At 41.0% G+C, this 23,494-nt stretch overlaps 1 protein-coding gene across 1 annotated transcript in view; it reads right to left on the bottom strand.

The window, feature by feature from the left end:
* The window catches only part of phip (PHIP subunit of CUL4-Ring ligase complex), a gene marked incomplete at its 5' end in the record, with an annotated part of 61,771 nt that overhangs the window by 14,752 nt on the left and 23,525 nt on the right, over positions 1 to 23,494 (bottom strand). The window contains 15 exons of the mRNA XM_079996918.1: positions 84 to 239; positions 2,170 to 2,231; positions 3,935 to 4,046; positions 5,354 to 5,436; positions 5,720 to 5,844; positions 6,469 to 6,576; positions 8,955 to 9,065; positions 9,293 to 9,500; positions 10,073 to 10,173; positions 12,476 to 12,622; positions 12,832 to 12,934; positions 13,690 to 13,873; positions 18,694 to 18,831; positions 20,628 to 20,853; positions 21,237 to 21,365. Coding sequence (XP_079853044.1) covers positions 84 to 239; positions 2,170 to 2,231; positions 3,935 to 4,046; positions 5,354 to 5,436; positions 5,720 to 5,844; positions 6,469 to 6,576; positions 8,955 to 9,065; positions 9,293 to 9,500; positions 10,073 to 10,173; positions 12,476 to 12,622; positions 12,832 to 12,934; positions 13,690 to 13,873; positions 18,694 to 18,831; positions 20,628 to 20,853; positions 21,237 to 21,365 — 1,993 coding nt within the window. The remainder of the gene's footprint in view (positions 1 to 83; positions 240 to 2,169; positions 2,232 to 3,934; positions 4,047 to 5,353; positions 5,437 to 5,719; positions 5,845 to 6,468; positions 6,577 to 8,954; positions 9,066 to 9,292; positions 9,501 to 10,072; positions 10,174 to 12,475; positions 12,623 to 12,831; positions 12,935 to 13,689; positions 13,874 to 18,693; positions 18,832 to 20,627; positions 20,854 to 21,236; positions 21,366 to 23,494) is intronic.

Below are 23,494 nucleotides of genomic sequence, written 5' to 3' on the forward strand. Positions count from 1 at the left end.
ACGGGGGCGGATGACATCACAGTGCACGCTGCAGCGATGAATGTGAAAAGAACAACATTATTGCATGGCAAATGGTGACTTACCCAGCGTGCAGAGCTGGTCAATGGCTTTGAGGGCACGCTCACACTCCTCTGAGCGCGTGCGGGAGCCCCATTCCCCTTCCATCGGAACGTAGAGCAGCTCCTTCTGCTCCTCCTCTGTCAGGGGGACGCTCGTTCCCAACTCGTCTGGGAAGGATGCTACAGAGGGTGTGGGTGGAGGGGGGTGCAAGGGGGATTAAAACTAATAATAATAATAAAAATAATAATAAATATAGCTGCAGGCACCCCTACACAGGGTCCAGTTTAGCCATGTTTGGTATGGATTAGAGTTTCCCTGGTTCTCTGAAATGCAGCTTGATTTTCAGAGTTCACGTTGAATGCTGCATGGGCTCCCCCTGGTCTGTCGTCTCCTGGTTGCTCGTCTCATGTAGCAACTACAATACGGTCTACACAGCGCCACCCTCCTGTCTTTAAAACAACTGTCTATGTTTACATGTAAACCAGAAGTTGTCATTGTTATAACTCACGATGTTGTCTGTGGAAATAGAGCTGCACTCTTCAGTGACGGACAGGTGATCACTTGGTGCCGTGTCGGGCAACAACAATGGAGTGACATAATGATGCAGTGACGACTTTCTGTAGATTATTTATAGTTTTCGGTGTCCAAGTTTTCTGATGGGTTACAATTCCATAAAACGCATTATGGACTCCTACAGTTTGTATCTTATGACTTCTTCGAATCACAAAAAGGGTTGACGTCTTTCTGTGATTCTTTATAATTTCCAGGGTCCTAGTTTTCCGATACATTCCGAGTACATGAAACACATCGTGGACTCCCACGGTTTGTATGTTACGACTTCCTCGAATCCCGCAAAGTAAGGAGGGACACAATGCCGTATCTAACACGGGGTTAGATGTGAATAGAATGCCTTTTTACAAAAAGAACAGAAGAGATAAAATATCAATGGAACAGCCCTGCCCACATCAGGCAGGTAAGACAATACACAGACATCTACACACGCACAGTTTGCAACCAATACAGAGCGATGGAGTCTACACTACACAGCTCCCGCGATGCAAATGTGGGTTTTCGAGCCCAACCTGCACATATATAAGGAATTGGATGACGATGTCACAAAGCGTCGTACTCCACAAATTCATCCCGCTCCACCACCCGATTGGAAGTTTTAGAACCATGGCGTGTCGGCAATGCACGCACGTTTGGCTACTTCCTACTGCACTAATTCCTTCTCTGAATGTGAACTGATATGGATCAAACTTGAACCCCAAGATGTCTGAGACGTCTTGGTTTTAACAAGCGGCTGTCGTTTTCCAGACACTTTTAGCCTGAAAAATGCCCCAAAAAAAGTATGTGGCAGTTGGACTGTATGCTGCAGGGTGCAATCCGCTGTGTGTTTCTCCAAACAAAACCAAATTCAAAAGTGTGTTTTTATTGAGATGTTATTGAGATGCTTCCTGAACTAAACAAAAACTCACCATGCGGTGTCAAGGTGCAGTGTCCCGTGCGGTGCAACCGGCAGTGCAGCAGTGCCCTTGGCTTACGAAAGTCAGGACAAACTTTTAAATGAGGCCTTGTAGATGTAATATGAGTGAATATTCAGGAAATGGATTTCTTATTTCTCGCCTCTAATTTGTACAGAAACCAATTTTGGTGGACTGATAAGGTGAAATCAGTGAAAGTTTACAGGCTTAATACAATGGACCCTGGATGTAAAGCTCAAACCCCATCGGCTCACAGAACGAGGGGCCTCAGGCGGGTGGCGCCACCCCACAGAAACACAGAATCATGGAACAGGACGGTTAAGAGGCATGTTGGAATGGCTTTAATGCATACTCTGAGTGGTATTTTCAGCAGGAAAATTCAAAAACATGTTTTGGGACCTCAGAGACCTATATTAATTTGTTGAAAGGGAACACAATTGGTCCCCTATAACAAAATAGATAAATAGTATACTGGTCCTGAACTCCTCCAAGCAATTACCACAATATTTAAGATTTAAGAATAATCTTAAAATATAAGGTGATTCGCTTTGTGTGTGTGTGTGTGTGTGCGCGCGTGTGCGTGTGTGTGTGTGTGTGTTGGTTTGTGTGTATGTGTGTGTCTCACCGTCATTGGGAATGGTCTCCATGTCCCAGGGACTCATCTTCTCTGTGTCTCCATTGTCCCAGCTGGTTAAGAAACACATCCACAGATACATCAGAGGATTTCGCAAAAGGTTTTTATCTGGTGTGACTTACAGTGGCTCCAGCGCTACGTATAAATTCACCAAGAATGTACAAAATAATATTCAATTTGGTATTGATTAAGCATTTTTCGAAACTGACTGGCAACAAGACCCCTTCAGGAGATCCGTCATCGTAAGGTCCACACACATTAATGGCAGCAAGAGCAGAGTTTGTTATCATGGATTCCAATTTCAATCTGGTGGGTGTCACTGATTTAACGATATCATAATTGGTACATTTAAGGGAAATGATGTCCAGGTATTTCACTTATGCATTCACAGTATTACACTGTATGTATTCACGGAAATTGACACCAAATGTGAATTCACATAAACTGCTGAGTTCTAACTAATTATGCACTCACCAACCCATGGCATGGTTGCAAGCCATTAACTAAAGAAATCTATTTTAAAAAGAGTAGAACAATATGTACGTGAATTTGAAATTTTAACAGGGTAATTATCTAAAAAGCATTGAGCAAAACATGCCAAAATGCGAAGGTTTAAAAGCCACGTGACACAGAGAATTTCCGCAACGGATTGGTCAATGCATTTGACATGAACGGCGTCATTTGAATTGCTCCCGATCCAATCCTGTATTTATTATAACCAATGTTAAATGTTAAAACTTGCAAAATTATCAAAAGTTTGCCTTCATTTTCACGAAGGGAAAAAGATATCATATGCATCCCTCCGAGCAGTGACAGTGTGGAGAAAGTCACTAAAAATAACATATTTTGGGCAAGACTGTTTTTTTTGGATGTTCCAAAACTTCCAAGGAAACATGATGTCTGAATTTGAACCCATACTATTCATCCAACAAGATCACAGCTAGAAAGTAGAAAATAAGGATAAACTTTGTTTAAGGAAAATAATCAATATAAAAATCTAAAATAAATAAATAAATAGATAAACAGATATTTATATATATATATATATATATATATATATTCTCATTATAGTGTCTCTTATTAAAGAGGTACTGAACACTAGAACTTGGTTCTTTAGCTATATATTCAAATACATGACTGTTCTCTGATGAAACATGAAACCTGGTCATAATACAAAAATTTCCGGTAATGGTGGCTCGGAAAACATCTCCTGGTTGAAATCAGCACAAGGCGTGCAGGGAGGGGACTGACAAAGACTCGTTTTTTTGGCCTTTAGTACTTTTAATGCGCACGCTTGCAATAATACACAATAATTTGGCATTTTGTATATTTCCCTCTGGGGATTAATAAAGTATCTTTATCTTATCTTATACATACAAGCCTATTTGGCCACCTCCTTAAGATTATGAACATGGAATGCTGTCGTTGTTTCTCAACGGCTATTTTCTCAAATCAAATAACATTGTGGATGTGAAGTGAATTTGTGAAGTCTGCCAGGGTTTCATTCCCAAAATGTGTGTACATCCTTGCAACATCATACACAAACATAAAAAACTTGATATATTGTAGACGCATAATATTGTTATCCTTATTCTTATGGATGTGTTTATTTTACAGCCATTTACGCATTTTAATGATTTTACATTTTTTGCCTGCTTAAAAAGGCCTGGATTCGGGTTATTCATATTTTCACACATTGAGAAACATTCTGTTGTCGGCGACTTTCAGTGTTGATGGCACCAGGCTGAGAACGTACCAGACATTGTAGCACTGGAACAGGCTGTCGGGATACTGGGTCTGGAAGGGTTCCTGGCTCTCGATGGTCCCAAACCACCAGGCGTCATCAATCACTGTCCTGAACCTGTCCCCTAAACACACACACACACACACACACACACACACACACACACACACACACACACACACACACACACACACACACACACACACACACACACACACACACACACACACACACACACACACATACACATCAGGATCTACCAAGTTATCAGGTACATCGGGCAATAACATCTTTATTGGCCTTTGAAGGAAAAATACAGTGTGTTGTTAGGCTTGGGCGATCGTGCAAAATTCCAATTGCTAGGGAGCAGCGGGTTTTTCTTTGGAACAGTATGGAGTAAGGACTTGGACAGTCCCTTAACTCAGTTGTGATTAAAAATTTGGTTTCATACATGTAGGAAACAAACAAAAATAAATAGATCTAAAATAAAAAAATACAGGCACGGGAGCCGGCGCACACCGATGTCTCCAGCTCAGTTCTCTGAGTTAGTTTATGTTTTTCATTTTCCATAAAAGTGAGAAACTAAGGAAACAAAATAAATCAAAATCTTTCTCTATGAGATTACATTATATATTGCTATATTATAATCACAAGATTTGCATATAGAGCGGCAGGTACCAGCAGGGGGGGGGTTGTCCTAGCACATGCCCCATGGACCCCACGGTGCCCTTCTTATTAGGCGCACTTTATTTTTTTTTAATTTTAAGTGAATGGGTGTCAAGGTAGTGGATTGTCTGAGTAAGAAGTATTCATAAGGAATTCCTCATGAACCTCAAACCTTGGCACACCTGCGATATGTGCACAGCGGCTTCGCTGTGCTGCTCCGTTTGACCAGAGCGGCGAAATGCCTTGAACCGCAGTTGGGTTTGTGCCTTTTCTTTTTTCTTAAGCACCTGCCCCTAAAAGCCGCACTCTGTACGGGACTGTAGAGGGGAAGTGAGACCTGATTACCGGTGGTTACTGGACAGCTCTGAGACCCTCCACCCCCTCTCCCCCGCTCTCCAATTTCAGAACACGGTAAACTGCACTTACACAGTTTCAATTCTCAGATTTTTCTGTCGGCTTAAAAAACAAACAAACAAACAAACAAAAAAAAACGTCTGTCATCAATGTCAATCGTGATCGATGGAGTCGATCGCCAATGACGCCTATCACGGGTGGAATAATGTACGGCTAACAGGTCATTGTCACAAAATAACCCCCGTGCATTATCTCTTAAATGTTGAATACACAATTGAATCCACAGTAATGCATCTGAATTCCTAGGTAAGCAGAGCGTTTATGTTGTGTATAATTAGCAAACAGTTTAAAGTTTCTCTCGCTAGACAAACACGATTAGTCGAGTTTTGCAAACAGCAAAGGGAAGCTCACCTATACTCCACTGCCTGCTTCTGGCGTTATCAAACTGCTGCCGAAGTACCAGGAAATCAATCACATCAGGCATGTCGTGGTACCTACGACAAGGGAAAATCAAACACATATTATTGCAAAATAATAGTGACCAGTCATTGTTAGAAATTGCTGTGGCGTTTTCTTTTTTTTTTTTTAAACCAGGCAATACTTTTAGGGCTCAGTGTCATATTGCAACCAAGCACAAGAGGGAGCAATGCTGATTCAGCTTAGCTGGACATGGTGAAAAAAAAAAAAAAAGGCATCTTGAAAGAGGTAATCTTTTGGCCCCTCCTTCCACCCAAAGCAGGGGAAAGCTGAACTGTGTGAACGTCTCGTGTAACCTACTTCATGGAGAAGGATCCTCCAGTCAGCTTGCCGGTATCAGGGTCCAGGAAAGAGAGCTTGAGACAGCAAAGCGTGGGCAGGCCCACTTCGTATTTGATGCCGACTATCTTCATCAGCTCCTGCTCCTAAATAACACAGAAACAAATCATAAAGAATGTGTGAATGATGGGAAACTACATTATAATAAGGCCTGGGTTGAAAAATGCATTGAACTGATGTATATCTTGACCCCGAGACAGGGTTTTGGAAGAGCAGCAAGGATGGAACCGAACCACGGACAAATGATGGAAGGAAATTTGGAGTCTGGGACGCAGATTGAAGTCCTCGTGAAATGGAAACCAGAGCACAACTCACGACAAATGGCTCCAATAAGGAAAGAAATACCAGCAGAAGTGACAACAGCGGCAAAAGCAACTGATTACACAGTGTGTAAAAAGCAGGCTGGAAGAATAAAAGAAAGAAGTGGTGATGAAATATAACTGAAACACTGGTATCTGTTGGGAATATGATGTGTCTACTTTTTTTTTTATTTTTTATAATTGGTTACGTGTCAAGTCTTCAAACGCAGAATCTTTCTAAATGAGACATACCCCTAAAAATATTGCACCTCCAAATATCTCCCATCAGTTATCCCCAGCCCACAAACACGCAGAGGTCCTGTAATTATGTTCATCCCTCGGTTCCACTGATGATTATGCTTTAACCTGTTTCCGCAGAACTCCTCTGTTTAGCCGCAGGCGGCTTCTTACCCGTAGCTCCATCTTGTGCCAGGGCTGCTTTTTGGGATTTATGCTGTAGATCTTCTTCTTTTTAGCCATCTCCACATACGCCTCGTGTCCCTGTCTGAAGTAGTACACCTGCACAACACACATACACAGCCGGGTCAAATATTGCACCAGACAAAACGAAATGGTATTCACAAAACATGGTCCGATGACTTCTTGATGACTTCTTTAATTTTTTGTTGTTTTATTGTTTAAGTTATTGTCGGTGTTCATTCCGACATTCCAAAATGAAATCCAAGCACTTTCAAGTATTCTTTTAAGTACAATTTTTTGCATTTTCAAGGAATTCACGCAAAACAAATATAATACATTTTCAATGTGATCTTTATTAATTAAAATATAATTTAATCTTAATCTCATTGTTTACTATTATTCAATGCCCATGACGATATTTAGAGAGCAAGGTGGCTGATGGCGATATATAATGCCAATATCATTTTGTTTATTTGCATCCGATAAAATACAACAATTTAATAATAATAAATCGGATACAAAATTGCTGAACTTGAATGAAAATGTTTTTAACACTATTTTATTATTGTCTGCATTGTCTCTGCAGTGCACTTATTTTAAATAAAGAATGTATCAACTAAATAAATGTCCACAGGTGATAAAAAAAACCTTATGAATGAAAAATAAATAATTATAAACGATAAAAATAAATAAATAATAATAAACGGAGTCATATTAAATTTTGGTCAGGAAATAGAAAGTCTCCCTGTTCCAGAAGTGCAGGATTTAATATTTACAAATAAAATGCTTGAACAAAAACATCGGCAGAGGCAGGCGCGTGCAGAGAGGGGGCTGAGGGCGCCCGAGCACCTGCCCCTTGATGTTCATGGTGCCCTATTTATGTGCAGTGTTTTTTGGGGGTTTTTTTAAGCGTGAATGGACGATCACTCCGCTGTGGATCCCCCTGCTGCTCCGTCCCCTTATTGAATCGAAACTAAAAGGAAATGTGTCGTGTTTCAAATTTTTGTTTCATGCAAGTAAGGAAACACACAAAAATAAACGTATCTAAAATTAAAACACAGTAAAACCGCCACAGGAATGCATGTCTGCAGGAGAACAAAAAAAACAAAAACTCCACTCCACAGAGGAGGAGGGGCTATGTGGACGCTGCAGCAGTGTGTGACTCGCCGTCAGAGAGAAGAGAGAGCAAGGAAGTGCAGCTGGTACTAGCATATCGATAGTACAGAAAATGAGTATTGAAATCGTTTCAAATATTCAGAACCGGTATACATAGAAAAATGTATATGATTGTGTGCGAGATGTTTTAAACATCCCGTTGGGTTGGGCACTCGGTACCACTATAGCACCGGTTCCCATATGATCGGTATCTTGGGACAGAATCACAATGCAGATTTCTGTGCCATGCCCAGGCTACCGATTGAAATATCCGCCCTCTGGTGCTCTGAAACCACACCTTTACTAGACAACCACACCTTCACTAGACATTATCGTTTGGAGCACGCTGCTGGAGCACGCTGTATGATGCTGCTTTCCTCTCCCGTGCGTCTTGAGCCAAACAGCAGCAGCGCTCGTCAAGAGTTTCACTACAGATAACGTCCGGTTCATACAATCAGTTTTTGTTAACATGCGAAAAGCAGATGAAAAGTAACGAAGGATAAATGGGGTTAGTTCATAAAAAAAATCTGTAAAATAGCCCTGATCTCATTTTTTTATTTATTTTTATCTTTTTACAAAAGTAAGTATTTGATTTCACAGAATTTCATTATTGAACAAAACAAAAAAGGACTGTGCTTAATAAGGACATTCTCAGCATCACTCTCTTACACTTTCACAGACAAGGCAGTTTTAAGTTAGGTAAGTCCCTCAATGCATTGAAACTTGTGGGTTTCCATAATTCAACAACTAATGAAAAGGTTTATGAACATTCATTAACAATAAAATAGGAAAGGCCTTGATCTACAAAAGCTTTATGATCGACCTACTTCGTCCTACCTGCCTCGGGTCCCGATCCAGAACTGGGCTGCAGGTCCATTTTGAGTGGACCGCAGTTCATGCATTCACATCCTCGCCTCCAAAAATTGTAGTAGTGTACTGAATTTCTGATGCTGAACTTGAATTTTGAAACACTGTTTCTAACTGCAGCACTTGGCTGTCATGACCTCACATCACAAACCTCTCAGGGGTCACAACCTCGGACAGCCATTGTTCAGTCAAATAAAATTGAATAAAAATCAAATCTGATCAGATTGTCATTTGCGACACTCAAGCTTCCCACATTAAAGCGGTGCACCAATATTATTTTTGGGAAATAAATTATAATGGCTCAAAAGCCAAATCATATTTGCGGTCGTGACTTAACGACCGGTCGAGAACCACTGTTTTGCCACTAATCTGTGGAAAAACTGTGGGTTGCCGACACTTGTAGCAACGCTCCAAAATATCTCAATTTATTTGTGAGATGTTAGGCGGTTGCATACCTCGTCTCCCATCTGCGGGATGTAGGGACATCTCCGTGGAACCGTGTCTGTGATCCAGGCGGAGGGAAGCCACTCCTCCAGCGTCAACCCGGCCTCCTGTAACTCTGCCCGCTGGGACACACACACAGGCAACAAGTTGGATTCGAAGAACGCCTTCTTCACACATTTAATAAAACAAAAAAAAAAAAATCGAATTATCAGTTTGTTAACCCTTAACCCCTGAAGTTGATTTGACTCCATCACACCAATCAAAGTGGAAATATGACTTTAGGACTTGATGCAGCGTATCTGCCCAAATGCTGTTTCCCAGTGAATATTTTTCAAAGCACAAAACCCACCTTCCGCTTCTCCTTTGGCTTCGTCTTCTTTGGTACCGCTTCGTTCTTGTCGGCCTTGTCTTTCTTTCGCTCCTTCTTCCCGTCCCTCTTCTTCTCCACGTCCTCCTCGGAGCTGCTGCTTTTCTTTTTCACCTTAACACTCTTCTTGGGCGGCTCCAGGTTGATCCCAGCGTCCGCTGTCCAGTCGGAATAATCGCTGGAGTAGTCGCTGGAAATTCACAGTAATTCCCATTACTGAGTGACTGAGTTTCTATTTAATGTTAAAAAGACATTGATTTCAACAATTTACTTCTTTCGATTTACTTTTCTTATTTTTTTTATTGTAACCAGACCATGTACAACGTTAAGTATATATATGTTAGTAAACATGCTATTTGATGTATTCAGGGTTCATTCAGGCATTACAAAATGAAATTCAAGGACTTTCAAATATTTTATTTTCAAGAACTACACGCTAATCAAATGTAATACATTTTTAATGTGATATTTATTATATAAAATATATTATAATCTTAGTCTCTTTGTCTATTATTCATATCTATATATATACATACAGTATATTATTAATCTCAAGTGTCAGTTCCAACCATGCGAAATAAATTTACATTTACCTGGAATAATCTTTTTTGTAAAAGCGATTCTGTATTTTTATTACATTATGATTTTAATAACAAAACCTGGGGGATATTCAGCACAAAAGGGGATATTTTCAAGGTACTTCCAGTACTTCCAATTTTTCAGGAGGAAATTCAAGCCCCCAAAGCAATTCAAAGTTCCCACCTGGAGCTGCTGTGGTCATCAGGCCAGGGCTCCTTCTCTTCCTCTTCCTTCTGCTCTTCCTCTGAGGAATGTCCGTTGATCTGCCGCACCTCCGCCTCTCCCTAGGAACACACAGGTCAGTCCCATTTCAGTCTCTCAACCTTAAGGGGATTACCATATAGTTACCATTACCTTACAATTAGAGACATTGGCATATTATTCAATGTATTAAACTTTGACTGGTCCATTTATATATACACACCAATCGGTCTCAACATTAAAGCCACCACTAATAATCACTAATATTGTGTAGCTCCCCCTCGTGCCCCAAAACAGCTCTGTCTGTCGAGGCACAGACTCAACAGACCTTTGAGGATGTCCTGTGGTATCTGGCACCAAGACGTTAGCAGCAGATCCTTTAACTCCATGGATCGAGCAAGTTGTTCCAGCACATGCCACAGATGCTCCATCGCATCGGACGCTAACCCCGACCATCCACATGATGTCGAAGAAAACGTGTTTCATCAGACCAGGCCACCTTCTTCCATTGCTCCATGGTCCAGTTCTGACGCTCACGTGCCCATTGTTGGTGCTTTGGGCAGTGGACAGGGGTCAGCATGGGCACTCTGACCGGTCTGCGGCTACACAGCCCCATACACAGCAAGCTGTGATGCACTGTGTGTTCTGACACCTTTCTATCGTAGCAGCATTAACTTTTTCACCAATTTGTGCTACAGTAGTTCTTCTGTAGGATCAGACCAGTCGGCTAGACTATGCTCCCCACGCACATCAATGAGCCTTGGGCGCCCATAACCCAGTCGTCTAGCCATCACAATTTGGCACTTTGGCACTCAAAGACAGACAGACAGACAGACAGACAGACAGACAGACAGACAGACACACACACACACATTATCTTCAAGAACTAACTGCTCACTTGCTGCCGAATATATCCCACCCCTTGACAGGTGTTATTGGAACGAGATGAGCAATGTTATTCACTTCACCTGTCAGTGGTTTTAATGTTGTGGCTGAACGGTGTATATAATTTATTGATATATTGTGTAAGATTCCCTGTGATTATCAAAAGAATAAAATATTCCATATCCACAAGCTGTACCTACATAAGGCTTACATTTTAAACATTTTGGAGCGCATAAAGAATTTTAGGGGTGCAATGAAAATCTATCAAATAACCTTAATTATAATAATAATAATCTTAATAAAGGGATACAAGGAGACTAAATGTAATTATGTAAAATGTACACTTTAAAGTGCTTTAAACTGTATAAACAGTATACTCTATAATAAAGTAGTTCTAAGTTATAAATTCCAAAATAAGTCTGCTGAATCAGTTTAGACACAAAGGATATAGCAATAGCAAATAGTCTTGTTTAATAAATTAAATTATTAACCTTATAACAAGCAATCAGGCGGCTTTATAACAATATAATAGATATATATCTGGATATTCAGAAGGCTAATATTTTGGAATAGAGCTGATTAGATCGGCCTTCAGTAGCCCAATTTAATTCCAATAAGTAACCAGTATCACGTTCAAGTTCTTACATTTATAACAAACCAAATTTCATGAAAAGAGTGTTATAGTCGATTTTGTAGAGAAGTCCGCATCTATTGCTGCTGCTTTACCACACATCGTGGATGAGCCGTGGATATAAAGCTGGGGCTACAAGCGCAACAACCACATTTCACCGCGGTGTTTCAGGGGATATATCGGATCAGTACATCCCTAGTTGTCAAGAGGAAAGAAAAAAAAGCTTTGGCTAAATTCTTGAAATACTTTTTATTCGCACACGTGCTCCCAAATAAATTTTATTGTTTGCCCGCATCTATTTTTTTGTCTCAAATGCGGGTGAAACGCTCGCACTGTTGAGCCCTGTACATATAATATATGCACAACATATTTTGTTGCTTTTATTATGAATGATTGATATGTATCAAACATTGATCAATGTTCGTCAATATTCAAGGTTACGCTTATTAAGTTGCTTGGGAACACCAAAGGAACACATTACAATTCAAACCCACACTTTTTTGATATGTTGCAATTCCTTTGGTGTGGCTAACTTGCGGTGGTGTGGCTAATTTGCGAGTATTGTAATTCAATATTACCATTTGGAAATATTTAAACCGTTGCTTTTAAAAAAGGTCCCGCTTAGCTCCTCCATCCCCTGTGATCAGGAAATTAAAAGTAATTCTGTGTTTAGTATTGAGTATATTAAGTGGGGATATTCGGGGAGACTTTCCACGAGTAGAGGACGAATCAGTCATCTGAAGCAGTGGTTTCCCGTCCGTAACAAACAACACTGCAACGACGACGCTGAAAGATTTGCCAAAACAAAGAAATGACCCTGAAAGGAAGAATAAAACAAGGTAACAGGGGTCGAGCGTTTTCGCAGTTACCGTATCCAACTCGGAGGCGCTGTCGTCGTCCTCGGCGACATCGGCGCTCTGTCGGCTCGTTTCCTCCATGGCGGCTCGGGTGTGGTAACCGTGGTTACCCTGGCTCCGCCTACTTTCGTCAACCACACACTCGGAAGTCGGCTGAACCTGGCACCGCAGAGTGACGTGGAGGGTGAGCTTCAAACGAATTCCCATTTTATTTTTCATTTATTCATATTACGGTATTCCAACATCAGAGCAGGAAATTGCAATTTAGGCTTAAGTGATATTTGATATCTCTATCAAATATCGACTCTTTCTAAATTGTTGAAAAACAGCAGTATGATTTGTGTGCGCGCGTTTATCAGTTTATTTACTCTGCTCTCCTTGGGTAAAGAGTGGATGGTGCGTCTCCTCCTCTCAGAGCGATAAATGTTGATCTCCTCCTCCCCTTTAGCTTCTCGCCAGGTCACCTGTCGTCTACACCCAAACACAAATAACCAAACAAACACGTCAGGTAAATCATATTCTGTGTTCAGAGTCTGACTCTGTTAGGGCCTGAAAGTCAACAGGTTTAATCATCAGCCGGAGACCCGTCAGTCGACTGAGATTCTTCAAGTAGAGCAGTCATATTTTCAGTCAGTGTGCATTACAATAACAGGATAAAACAGATAGAAGCATACAAAATGCACAGGGACAACATTGGGAAATTATAAATAAGAGGAATCATTAATATATTTTCATGTGTGAATCGAACACGGCTCTCCGTGCTCCCTGATCGCCATGCCCTGTTCCTCAGAATAAAACAACTAAAGACAGTGTGGGGACAGGGAGAGTCACGGTGAAAGTGTCCCTATTACGCACTGATTCGTTCCATACGCACTTGTTTCGTTCCATAAGCAGACGTAAAATAAAATAACCTACATCTAAAATAAAAACACTGTTCTGGCGCCGATCACGGGTAAACCCATCGCTGCAGCCGTTGTTCTCTGTGCCGTTGGAGAAGGACATGGGTGCGCAAAATGCACTCCAAATGCTCCCTCTCTGTGTCCCCCCTGGGGATGGTGCCCGAGACGGCCTCCTATCTTGCCTATATGAAGAACCGGCCCTGACACCCCCCGAATAGTTGAAAATTCGCATTGAACAGCCGAATCAATTCCACTGACAAAATTCTGAGTTGGGTACAGCCCTAGACTCCATGCATATGCTGATCCGTGTGTGTGTGCAGCTTCTACCTGACGGTGGCATCCTCCAGCTCAGGAACCAGCACCCTGCGGCTCCAGGCCACCAGGTCTCTCTCGGTGGCCATCTGGCTGCGCGGTGCATTGCTGTGCATCTGCCGGACCCCCTCGATCTGGCCGCTGCGCCGCAGGCCCACATTGGGGGGGGAGTGCACCTCCGTCGGGGAGCCCACCGACCCTGGGAGTGGGGGGGGGGGGGGGGGGGTGGGTCAGCGGTGAGCATAAGGGTGGGGGAGACAGAATGCTTGGATTGAAATTGTGTTAAACGGGAGCCTTCAAGATTAACAGGGAAATTGTTGTTAGTACCCCAGGTCGTGTGCCTGTTCTCGTCTTGTTTAACTACACCACATTCCAAATTATTATGCAAATTGGATTTAAGATTCAAGATTCAAGATTTTTTATTTGTCACATACATATACATACTTTCATACATATATGCAGTGAAATGTAATGCAACGCACCCGGTGATAGCACACAATATGTCCTAGGAAAAAATAAAAAATAAAATAATAAAGTAGAAAATTCCTTTCATAGACCGAGTAGCTGACTCCTAAAACGTAATACAGTACGTGGAATACTTATAGAATAAGATAAAAATATATAGAATAAAATACAATAAAAATAAATTGAAATAAAATGGAATAGATAGAAGAATAGAATTTTTTTGTTTTTCAATTAAACTCATGGATGGTATTGTGTCTCAGGGCTCTTTGGATCACTGAAACCAATCTCAGACACCTGTGATAATTAGTTTGCCGGGTGAGCCCAAATAAAGGAAAACTACTTAAGAAGGACGTTCCACATTATTAAGCAGGCCACAGGTTTCAAGCAATATGGGAAAGAAAAAGGATCTCTCTGCTGCCGAAAAGTGTCAAATAGTGCAAGGCCTTGGACAAAGTATGAAAACATTCGATAATTCACGAAAACTTAAGCGAGATCATCGTACTGCGAAGAGATTTGTGGCTGATTCAGAGCACAGACAGTTTGGTGCAGATAAAGGCATAATGAGGAAGGTTTCTGCCAGACAAATTCATGGGATTAAGAGAGCAGCTGCTAAAATGCATTCATTCCTTCATGACAAAGCAGCAAACAGGTTTTTAAAGCTGCTGGTGCCTCTGGAGTCCCGCGAACCTCAAGGTGTAGGACCCTCCAGAGGCTTGCAGCTGTGCATTAACCTACTATTGGGCCACCCCTAAGCAATGCTCACAAGCAGAAACGGTTGCAGTGGGCCCAGAAATACATGAAGACTCATTTTCAAACAGTCTTGTTTACTGATGAGTGCCGTGCCACCCTGGATGGTCCAGATGGATGGAGTAGTGGATGGTTGGTGGATGGCCACCATGTCCCAACAAGGCTGCCACCTCAGCAAGGAGGTGGCGGAGTCAGGTTTTGGGCCAGAATCATGGGGAGAGAGCTGGTAGGCCCCTTTAGGGTCCCTGAAGGTGTGAAAATGACCTCGGCAAAGTATATAGAGTTTCTGACCGACCACTTTCTTCCACGGTACAAAAAGAAGAACCGTGCCTTCCGTAGCAAAATCATCTTCATGCAAAACAATGCACCATCTCATGCTGCAAAGAATACCTCTGTGTCATTGGCTGCTTTGGGCATAAAAGGAGAGAAACTCATGGTGTGGCCCCCATCCTCCCCTGACCTCAACCCTATTGAGAACCTTTGGAGCATCCTCAAGCAAAAGATCTATGAGGGTGGGAGGCAGTTGGTATCAAAACAGCAGCTCTGGGAGGCTTTTCTGACATCCTGCAAAGAAATTCAAGCACAACTCTCCGAAAACCCACAAGTTCAATGGATGCAAGAATTGTGAAGGTGATATCAAAGAAAGGGTCCTATGTTAACATGTAACTTGGCCTGTTAAGATGTTTTCGATTGAAATAGCTTTTGATTTCAGTAAATAGGATCTCCTAATGCTGCAAATTCAACAAATTCAACAAATGATGAAATTATGCTGTCATTCGCATCGACTATTTTGGAAAATCAGAAAAATATCATTTGCATAATAATTTGGAACGCGGTGTACACTTTGTGTCAAAAACATGTAATATACTGTACATCAGGATGTAGAAAGTAGCAATCTTTTAGTAACTGTTCAAATAAAGTGCAATTTAATCCGGCCATCTTCATGTTTATGATATATTGTAAAATCTGGCCCTCGAATTAATTCTAAAATCGCAATGCTTAATTAATCCATGCAATTGTATGCTTATGTCTTCAGAATATAAATCATAATAAAATAGAATATAACTTTTTTTTTTCATTATGACATGTCTATTTTGATGTATTGTTGGTCAATTCACTAATGCTCAAATAATTTAATAAAAATTTTCCTTGATGTTCAATGCAGCAGTAAAGACAACCTCACCAGTGGCGCGGGCTGTAACGATGACCGCATAAAGGCAATACGGCACATGACATCACCGCGGGGTTGAGTTCATTACCGTCATCCTCCAAAATAATAAAATATATATATTTTTTGCTAGTGAAAATTACAGGAGTACATATGGTCTGTGATATGAAACACAAACACAATAATGATTGTTTAGTTATCATCATCACTGTCTTCCATCCTGTTCAAGGGCTTCTGGAGAAACAAAACTTTCCAGTTGCTCCGCTCGTCACTTCAGTGCAGCGCACGGCTCGGAGGAGGAGGGACGGTCCATTAAACATATGGAGGGATTTATTTTGTGTGCGTCCCATTATTATTAGTTATTTCTAGGGCTGTACCCGACTCAGAATTTTGTCGGCTCTTCAATGCGAATATTTGCTCCAGACTGCGGAAACAGTGCTACTACATTTTATAACTAGAAGCACTAGTGTTATTTGCGGATATGCTGGCCGTATTTATTTTTATCATCATCGTATATCATGTGTACAGAAGTGTATTGAGACCAGGCAAATAAAAAAATCCCCGTGTTTCAAAAATAAAGTCGGAATTCCGACTTTAAAGTCGAAATTAAGTTTTGAGTTCATTTTAGAGGTAATGTTTAGTGGCGCTTGAAATCCTCCGTATGCCGCGGCACCGCTTTCCTCTCCCGTGCGACTTGAGCCAAACAGCGGCGGCGCTCGTCAATGTCACATTATTGTTGCTCAGCCAATGAGATAAAAGGAGGCGTATCGTAAAAAAATGTCACTAATAAATAACGTCCGGTTCATACAAACTGTCAGTTATTTGTTAGGGGATGGTAGCTCAGGAGGTAGAGCTGGTCGTCTAGTCATCTAAAGGTTGCTGGTTTGTTCCCAGGCTCCTCCTGCTAGCATGCTGTAGTGTCCTTGAGCAAGACACTTAGCCCCTAATTGCTCCTGATGGCTGCGTCCATCGGTGTTTGAACAATTGTAAGTCGCTTTGGATAAAAGCGTCTGGTAAATGTAAATGTAATGTAAACACGTAACATGTGGAAAGTATATGAAAAGCAATTAAGGACAAATGGGTTTAGTTCATAAATTAATGAATTTTAAATCAATTCCTGGTCGAACATCCTACATCTTGTGCACATGATGCTCATCCTGCACGTGCTCTCTGCAGTATGTGGAAGGGGATTCCCAGCACAGAAGAGGATTAAATCTGATGTCAGAGGGTCCCTGTGTACACAGTGGAGGACCTGATTAGAATAAGTCTTTAGGGAACGGGCTTGGAGGAGTTTGATGCCAAGTGGTTCAGTCAGGGTAAAAGAGCTAGAAGGCCCGACTACAAGGGTTGGCCTTCAGTGGTGCCCCGCCTGAGTAGCTCTCAGGGGAATGTTCTCTAAAGGGAGAGGAAGGAGGGGCATTTAAGAGGGAGTTCCTTGTTTACTGCTTTTTGTCGTGGTTGTTGATGACAGTAATGTGATGACCACATACTTATGTTTACATTTGTTAATTTAACAAATGTAAAAAAAAAAACCCTTTCCTCCAAATAAAACAACTAAAAGCACACTATTTTTAGTTGTTATATTTTCACCGCGGTTAGAAAAGATTCATATTGTCACAGCCTTATCAGTGGCAGCTTATAAGAGCTTGAATTATTCTGATATTCAGAATTGGCGATTCCACTTCATCCCTAACTACTTGTTTCTTGTGCCTTTTCACACTTTGGTTGATTGTAAAATTAATAGTTTAATCATCAAAGCTTTTATTAAAAACTTGTAATCAACAGCTTAATGCTTAATGTTTGTGCACCTTCCCTCTGTGACCTTAAAATGATTAGCTCCAACATTTTAATACAAAAATGACTGCATTGAACACGCATTGACCCTGAGTCGCTGTGTGTTGTGGGCTGAACAACATTTTTGTTATGGTCTCTGTCTCTCCCTCCGTTGTGCTTTTTGCATGTTAACTAGTAAACCTTTAGGCTTAAAAATGTCTAGTGCTTGTCGATCAGGTGCTGAATTTTGTCTCAAACCTGCCCACTGTGGTTAAAGCCCACGGCTGCAACCTGCAGGATCCGTGCAGCACACAGCCTGAGCCTCAAACATGCAAAGGTTGAGCACGCCAGGAGGACCTAACCTGCACGGCATTCTTCCTGCACTCCACCCCTGCAGCAATGGCTGAGCAGGAAATCACCTTTCAGGCATGGGTGAATACACACACCCAGATGTTTAAGTAAAGGTTAAAGTGGTTGACAGTGGACAGTTAACTTAGGGTTAACTATAGTCAAGTTCAAGTTCAGAAAACAAGACATATTAATTTGTCCTGCACCTGACCTATGATGTTACAGCTGCAAATTTTCTGTAATCTTTCTGCATCAACAACGAATGGGAGACAAATTTCATAGCGACATAGAATATTTGAGTGAGCATTTTATACTTCAGTGAGGTTCATTTTATCGTAATGGTTGCAGTTCTGAACCAGAAAATGAAGTTGTCTACTAGTCTGTGAAGTTTGTATCTTATTCATTGCCAATGATCACCTCCAGAAAATACATTATGGAGGAATATATCTGCCTACAATGATACTTTCATCTGAATGAAAAACAATGCTAATCAAGGTGTGTGACAAGTGTGTAGATACCTCTGGTTGCCCTGACATTCACTGCAGCAGGGTCATTGGTGCCCAATCTCTGGTCCTGTTCCTGCTGGAGCCTCTGGATCATGGTGTCCAGCGGACTGGGGCCGTCCACGGCCTGCTCACTGACCACCTGGTTCAGACCTGGTGGAGACAGCAGCATGGAGACGGACAAGGATTACTGACAGTGGTTCCACCTAGAGCAGGGGGTCCCAAACTGGGGTCAATGACCTAGGGGTCCTTAGAGGAATTGCAGGGTTTTTATTTTCATTATTATTTTTTATTATTATTATTAAATCAAATATTATTAAACCACATAATCGTCTATTACAGGAGGACAAAGTGTGTACAACCTTTTTATTTGGAGGGGGGATCCTTAGCCAGGCCTTAAGACTACCAAGGGGGGCTTACAATTAATTTCTCATTTGGAAAACAGAACCTTTGTAGTGAGCCGAGGAAGTTCTTCATCATCCTGAGCCCCCTTCACCTGTGGGATACCCAAGGGTCCACTTTCCCCTGGGTTCCATCATCAAAAAGCATGGACTCTCCTTCCATTGCTATGCTGATGATACCCGGCTTTACCTCCCTCTAAAATCGAGAAACAAGAGCTTCCCGAAGCCCTTATTAGATTGCCTTGAAGACATCAAATGTTGACTATGTCTATACATTTTCTGAAGCTAAATGAAGGCAAAACTTATATCATTCTTCTCGGCCCCGACTCCTTCGGTGCTATATCTGACCACTTTGAGCTAACATAAGACATGCAAAAAAAAAGGAGGGGGGGGGCACAGCCACCATGATACTATTGCTGCCCCCCCCCCGCCCCCTCTTCGCAAGTCGCAATCAAAAGTGAAAAAAAAAACTTTTTTTGAAGAGCGATCTCCGCTCTGCTGCACGATCAGAGAGCGATCTCAGCTCCATGCCCCCATTTCACCAAAAAAAGCAAATAAAAACAGTGTTTTCATTGTAGATGTATTTATTTTCCTCCGTTTACTTATTGAATGAAACAAAAAGAGGCCCCGTGCATAACGGGGAGACTCTCAGTCACTCCCCCTCCCCCCGTCCGTGACCATTCTGTGCGCTGTGGTCCGGTCCGTCATAATAAACAAGGCCCTCGATCACTGAGGTCCTCTGAGCCTTTTAATGTTCCCGCGGGCTCGGCTAAGGCTGTAGGGTGTGTGCTTTTTCTGTTGCTGCCCCAAAGCAGGGAAACAGTCTACCACTCCACATCAGATCCGCCCCCTCTAATGATGCCTTTAAATCACGAAGTGAAAACACACTTTTACTCTCTGGCTTTTAACAGAGATTAATCAACTTTTAAATTGTGTTGCCGTGCTTTATTTTCATACTTTGCTTTGTTTTTGTTTAATGCTTGTGTTTCTGTGTTTTTTACCCTGATGTCTGCCATGTCTTTATTGTCTGTTAAGTCTTCTATTTTATTTGTTTATTCTTTGTTGTTTTTAAATAAACGCGACTTGACTATTAGACAAGGTTTAAACCCCTGACCTGGAAAACACTTAGTACTATGAAGAGTATTCAAAGACTATTCAGATTTCTTAACGCCAAATAGAAAACTATGTTGTCATATGGATTTCCATCGGCAAAGTTAATTCATGAAGAGCTGGTCTGATTACCACTAACAAATTTACTGTTCGGGGGTCAGAGTCAGAAAGTGAAACCTTACAGGAAGAAAGGCTCACCCTCTCCAGTGTGGTATTTGGCCACCTGTTGGCTGTACGCAGAACAATTTAAAATGCTCAAACTTCCCATGAAACTGAATAAGAGCCAGAGACCAAACGGTTTTCTTTGGGCTTTTTCTCCCCACTTTTCCGGCACAAGCAGAAACCATGTGCTGCTTTATCTTTGCTTCATTCTGCAGTCTAGACCAACCCGAAACCAAGCCACACTGACACCAGGCTCTCGGCTTGTGACCTCTGTACCTGAGGAGGTGACGCCCATCTGCGGGATGAGCTGTTCCGCCCTGCAGCTCTCCCTGCCAGGCACCAACCGCTGGTATCTGGTCGGGTGGGGATTCCCGTCAACATCCACCAAGAAGGGAGGGGGCATAAGGTGCGGCGCCTGCTGGGTCTGCTCGTCCAGCACGTAGTTGTTGGCGTCACGGATCAACGGGCGATAGTCCGTGTGGAAGAACATCTGGTCTGCTATCTGAAGGAGGGGGAGATGAACCGAAAGGAAGAAGCATTTTATATTGTGTCTTAATCAATGTATTTATACTATGTACTCAATTTTCTTCCACAATATTGTTTTTATTCTTCAATTATAACTACATACTTATGTTCTATATAACTGGAAAAGGAGCTATGCATTAAGCATATCATAATGTTTTTTTTATTTACATGTTATTTTCATTGCGACTGGAACAATATTTCTTAATGTATTGACACAATTTTTAATCTCAATATTGACACCACTGTTGGTGGTTATATCTGTGCATATAGTAATAATAATAATAATAATAACAATAATAATAATAATAAAATAATAACAACAACAACAACAACAACAATAATAATAATATCTGCTTTTACCCTATCATACTTGCTGCTGGAACCAAAGCCAAAGATGAGGAGGTGTCCATGGGAGTCGGTGGCTGCAAAGTGCTGCCCGTCTGGACTACACTTGCAGTCAAACACAGCGCCGTGGCCTTGTCCCTCGATCTGAACAGAGCGAGAGAGGAGGGTGACAGCCCTTTAGCGTCATTTCATACCCCAACATATTGTCTATACGGCAGTTAAAGGCACTTTTTAACTCTTTCAAGAATCCGCAGTCTTGAAGTATAGAGCTGTCACCAGGAAGTTCAAGGCAAAGTGTAAAAGAAACACTGTTTTTAGTTGTTTTATTTGTGTTTTTAGTTGTTTTATTTGGAGGAAAGGGGCGCGGCTTTCCGCGATTGGGGCATAATTATTACATAATTGCCTAATCGCATAATCGTTAAGATTCCACAATCATTATGTTTCTATTCAAATGTCAAGGGAATTTCCAAACAATGATAGAAATGTCACAATAATTAGGATGTGAATTGCGTTTCCATCAGTTGGGTTGAGGCAAATCTAAACCAATGGGTTCCAATGTGTCATGTCAATAGGTGGCTCTTCTACAATAGGTAGACCTGGTTTATTACACTATTAATCAGTTACACTATTAATGGAAACAATATTTTTACGACAATTAGTTGTCAACTACAACAGATCCTAGAGGGTTATAACACTGACAAGTTTGATGAAAGAATTATTGCAAGAATAACTACTTTGATTTGGCACACAGAAAGATATTTACGACAAAGAAACAGCCATAAATATCAGTTTTAGTCTGCTATCGATCCTGGGTTTTCCCTGTGCGGAGAGGTGCGCACCAACAGCTTGTTTATAAATAGGAGGGTTACAATCATATTACTTGCGTAATAGTTTATAAGCAAATCTTGTTAGAAAAAGATCTGCAAAATCTAGAAGTATGTGATGGAAGAGATCCTATTTGCCTGCTGTCGAAGTCAAGGGACATGCTCGCTACCTTGTGTGATGATGTCATTTCACACCAGAAAAGCAAATTAAATTCTTCAAGGTAGGGCTGGGCCATATGGCAAAAAGTATGTTCACAATACATTTTCACATTTTATCAATATCAATATTTATCACAATACAGGTACTCCTCGCTTAATGACCTACCTGTTTAACGACCGTTCGGACTTACAACTAGCTCTCCGACCAGTCTGTATTGTACACTGCGTACAATACCGCAGCGTCTCAGCATCAAGCATCTTATCGCGCATCACCCTTTATATTCTATATAGACACTGTATACACTATAGTATATATATACTATATACTATATACACTATATACACAAATAAACCTCTTGAATCTTGAATATATACTATATATACACTATATATAATATTTAAACTATATATACTATATACACTGTATCCATCTCATCTCATCGCCGTTCTCAGTCTCAGTGTCGTTAAGGTAAGGGGGCCGGTCCTCGCTTACCGACCAATTTGCTTAACGAACTGGTCGTAGGAATGGAACTTGGTCATTAAGTGAGGAGTACCTGTATATAATTTGATAATGCTGCATTTATGTTTTAAGCTTTATCCTGGTAATGACACTAATATGATATGATAATATGTATATGTAAAAGTTACTCTGCGCAAAAGACTTCCTTAATATAAATGTAAAATTTTGAAGCCTATTTCTGTTTTGTGATTGATTTATGATTTCCAAGGTGAGTAAATGTAATTGAAAAAAACAACCACCATTTCTAACAGATTGTTTGGTACCCTACGGAAAGGAAAATAGACAATCTATCAAGAGGTTAAATGACAGCACATTCAGCCATAGGGATTCCAGACACGGTTTGTAAGATGGTACGTTTTCAGCATCTGTGAGCATATCAGTTCAATTCAATTCGCGATTGAATTGTCATACAATTGCAATTAACAATTAAATGTATGTTTTTGTTCATTTTATGCCACTTTATAGTATAAGCTTATAATAGAATAATAATAATAATTATTATTATTATTATTATTATTATTATCCATTGAACATAGGAATTTAAAAACCTGGATAGACAGTAATTTTGCCTGAATGCAACTGATGGAAACTTACCTAATTTCCATTTTATTTATTTACATTTTACCTAAATTTGGATTGAAACATAAAATTGTGCACTCTTACGAATTTACAAAATTGATGGCAACAGTCTCAAATAAGTGGCATCAGGTGATAACTACTTGCGTATGGATTCTGTGTTTACATGCCCATCACCTTGCCAATCCCCTCAG

This window comes from Zeus faber, assembly GCF_960531495.2.
Source record: "Zeus faber genome assembly, chromosome: 2".
Lineage (NCBI taxonomy): Eukaryota > Metazoa > Chordata > Actinopteri > Zeiformes > Zeidae > Zeus > Zeus faber.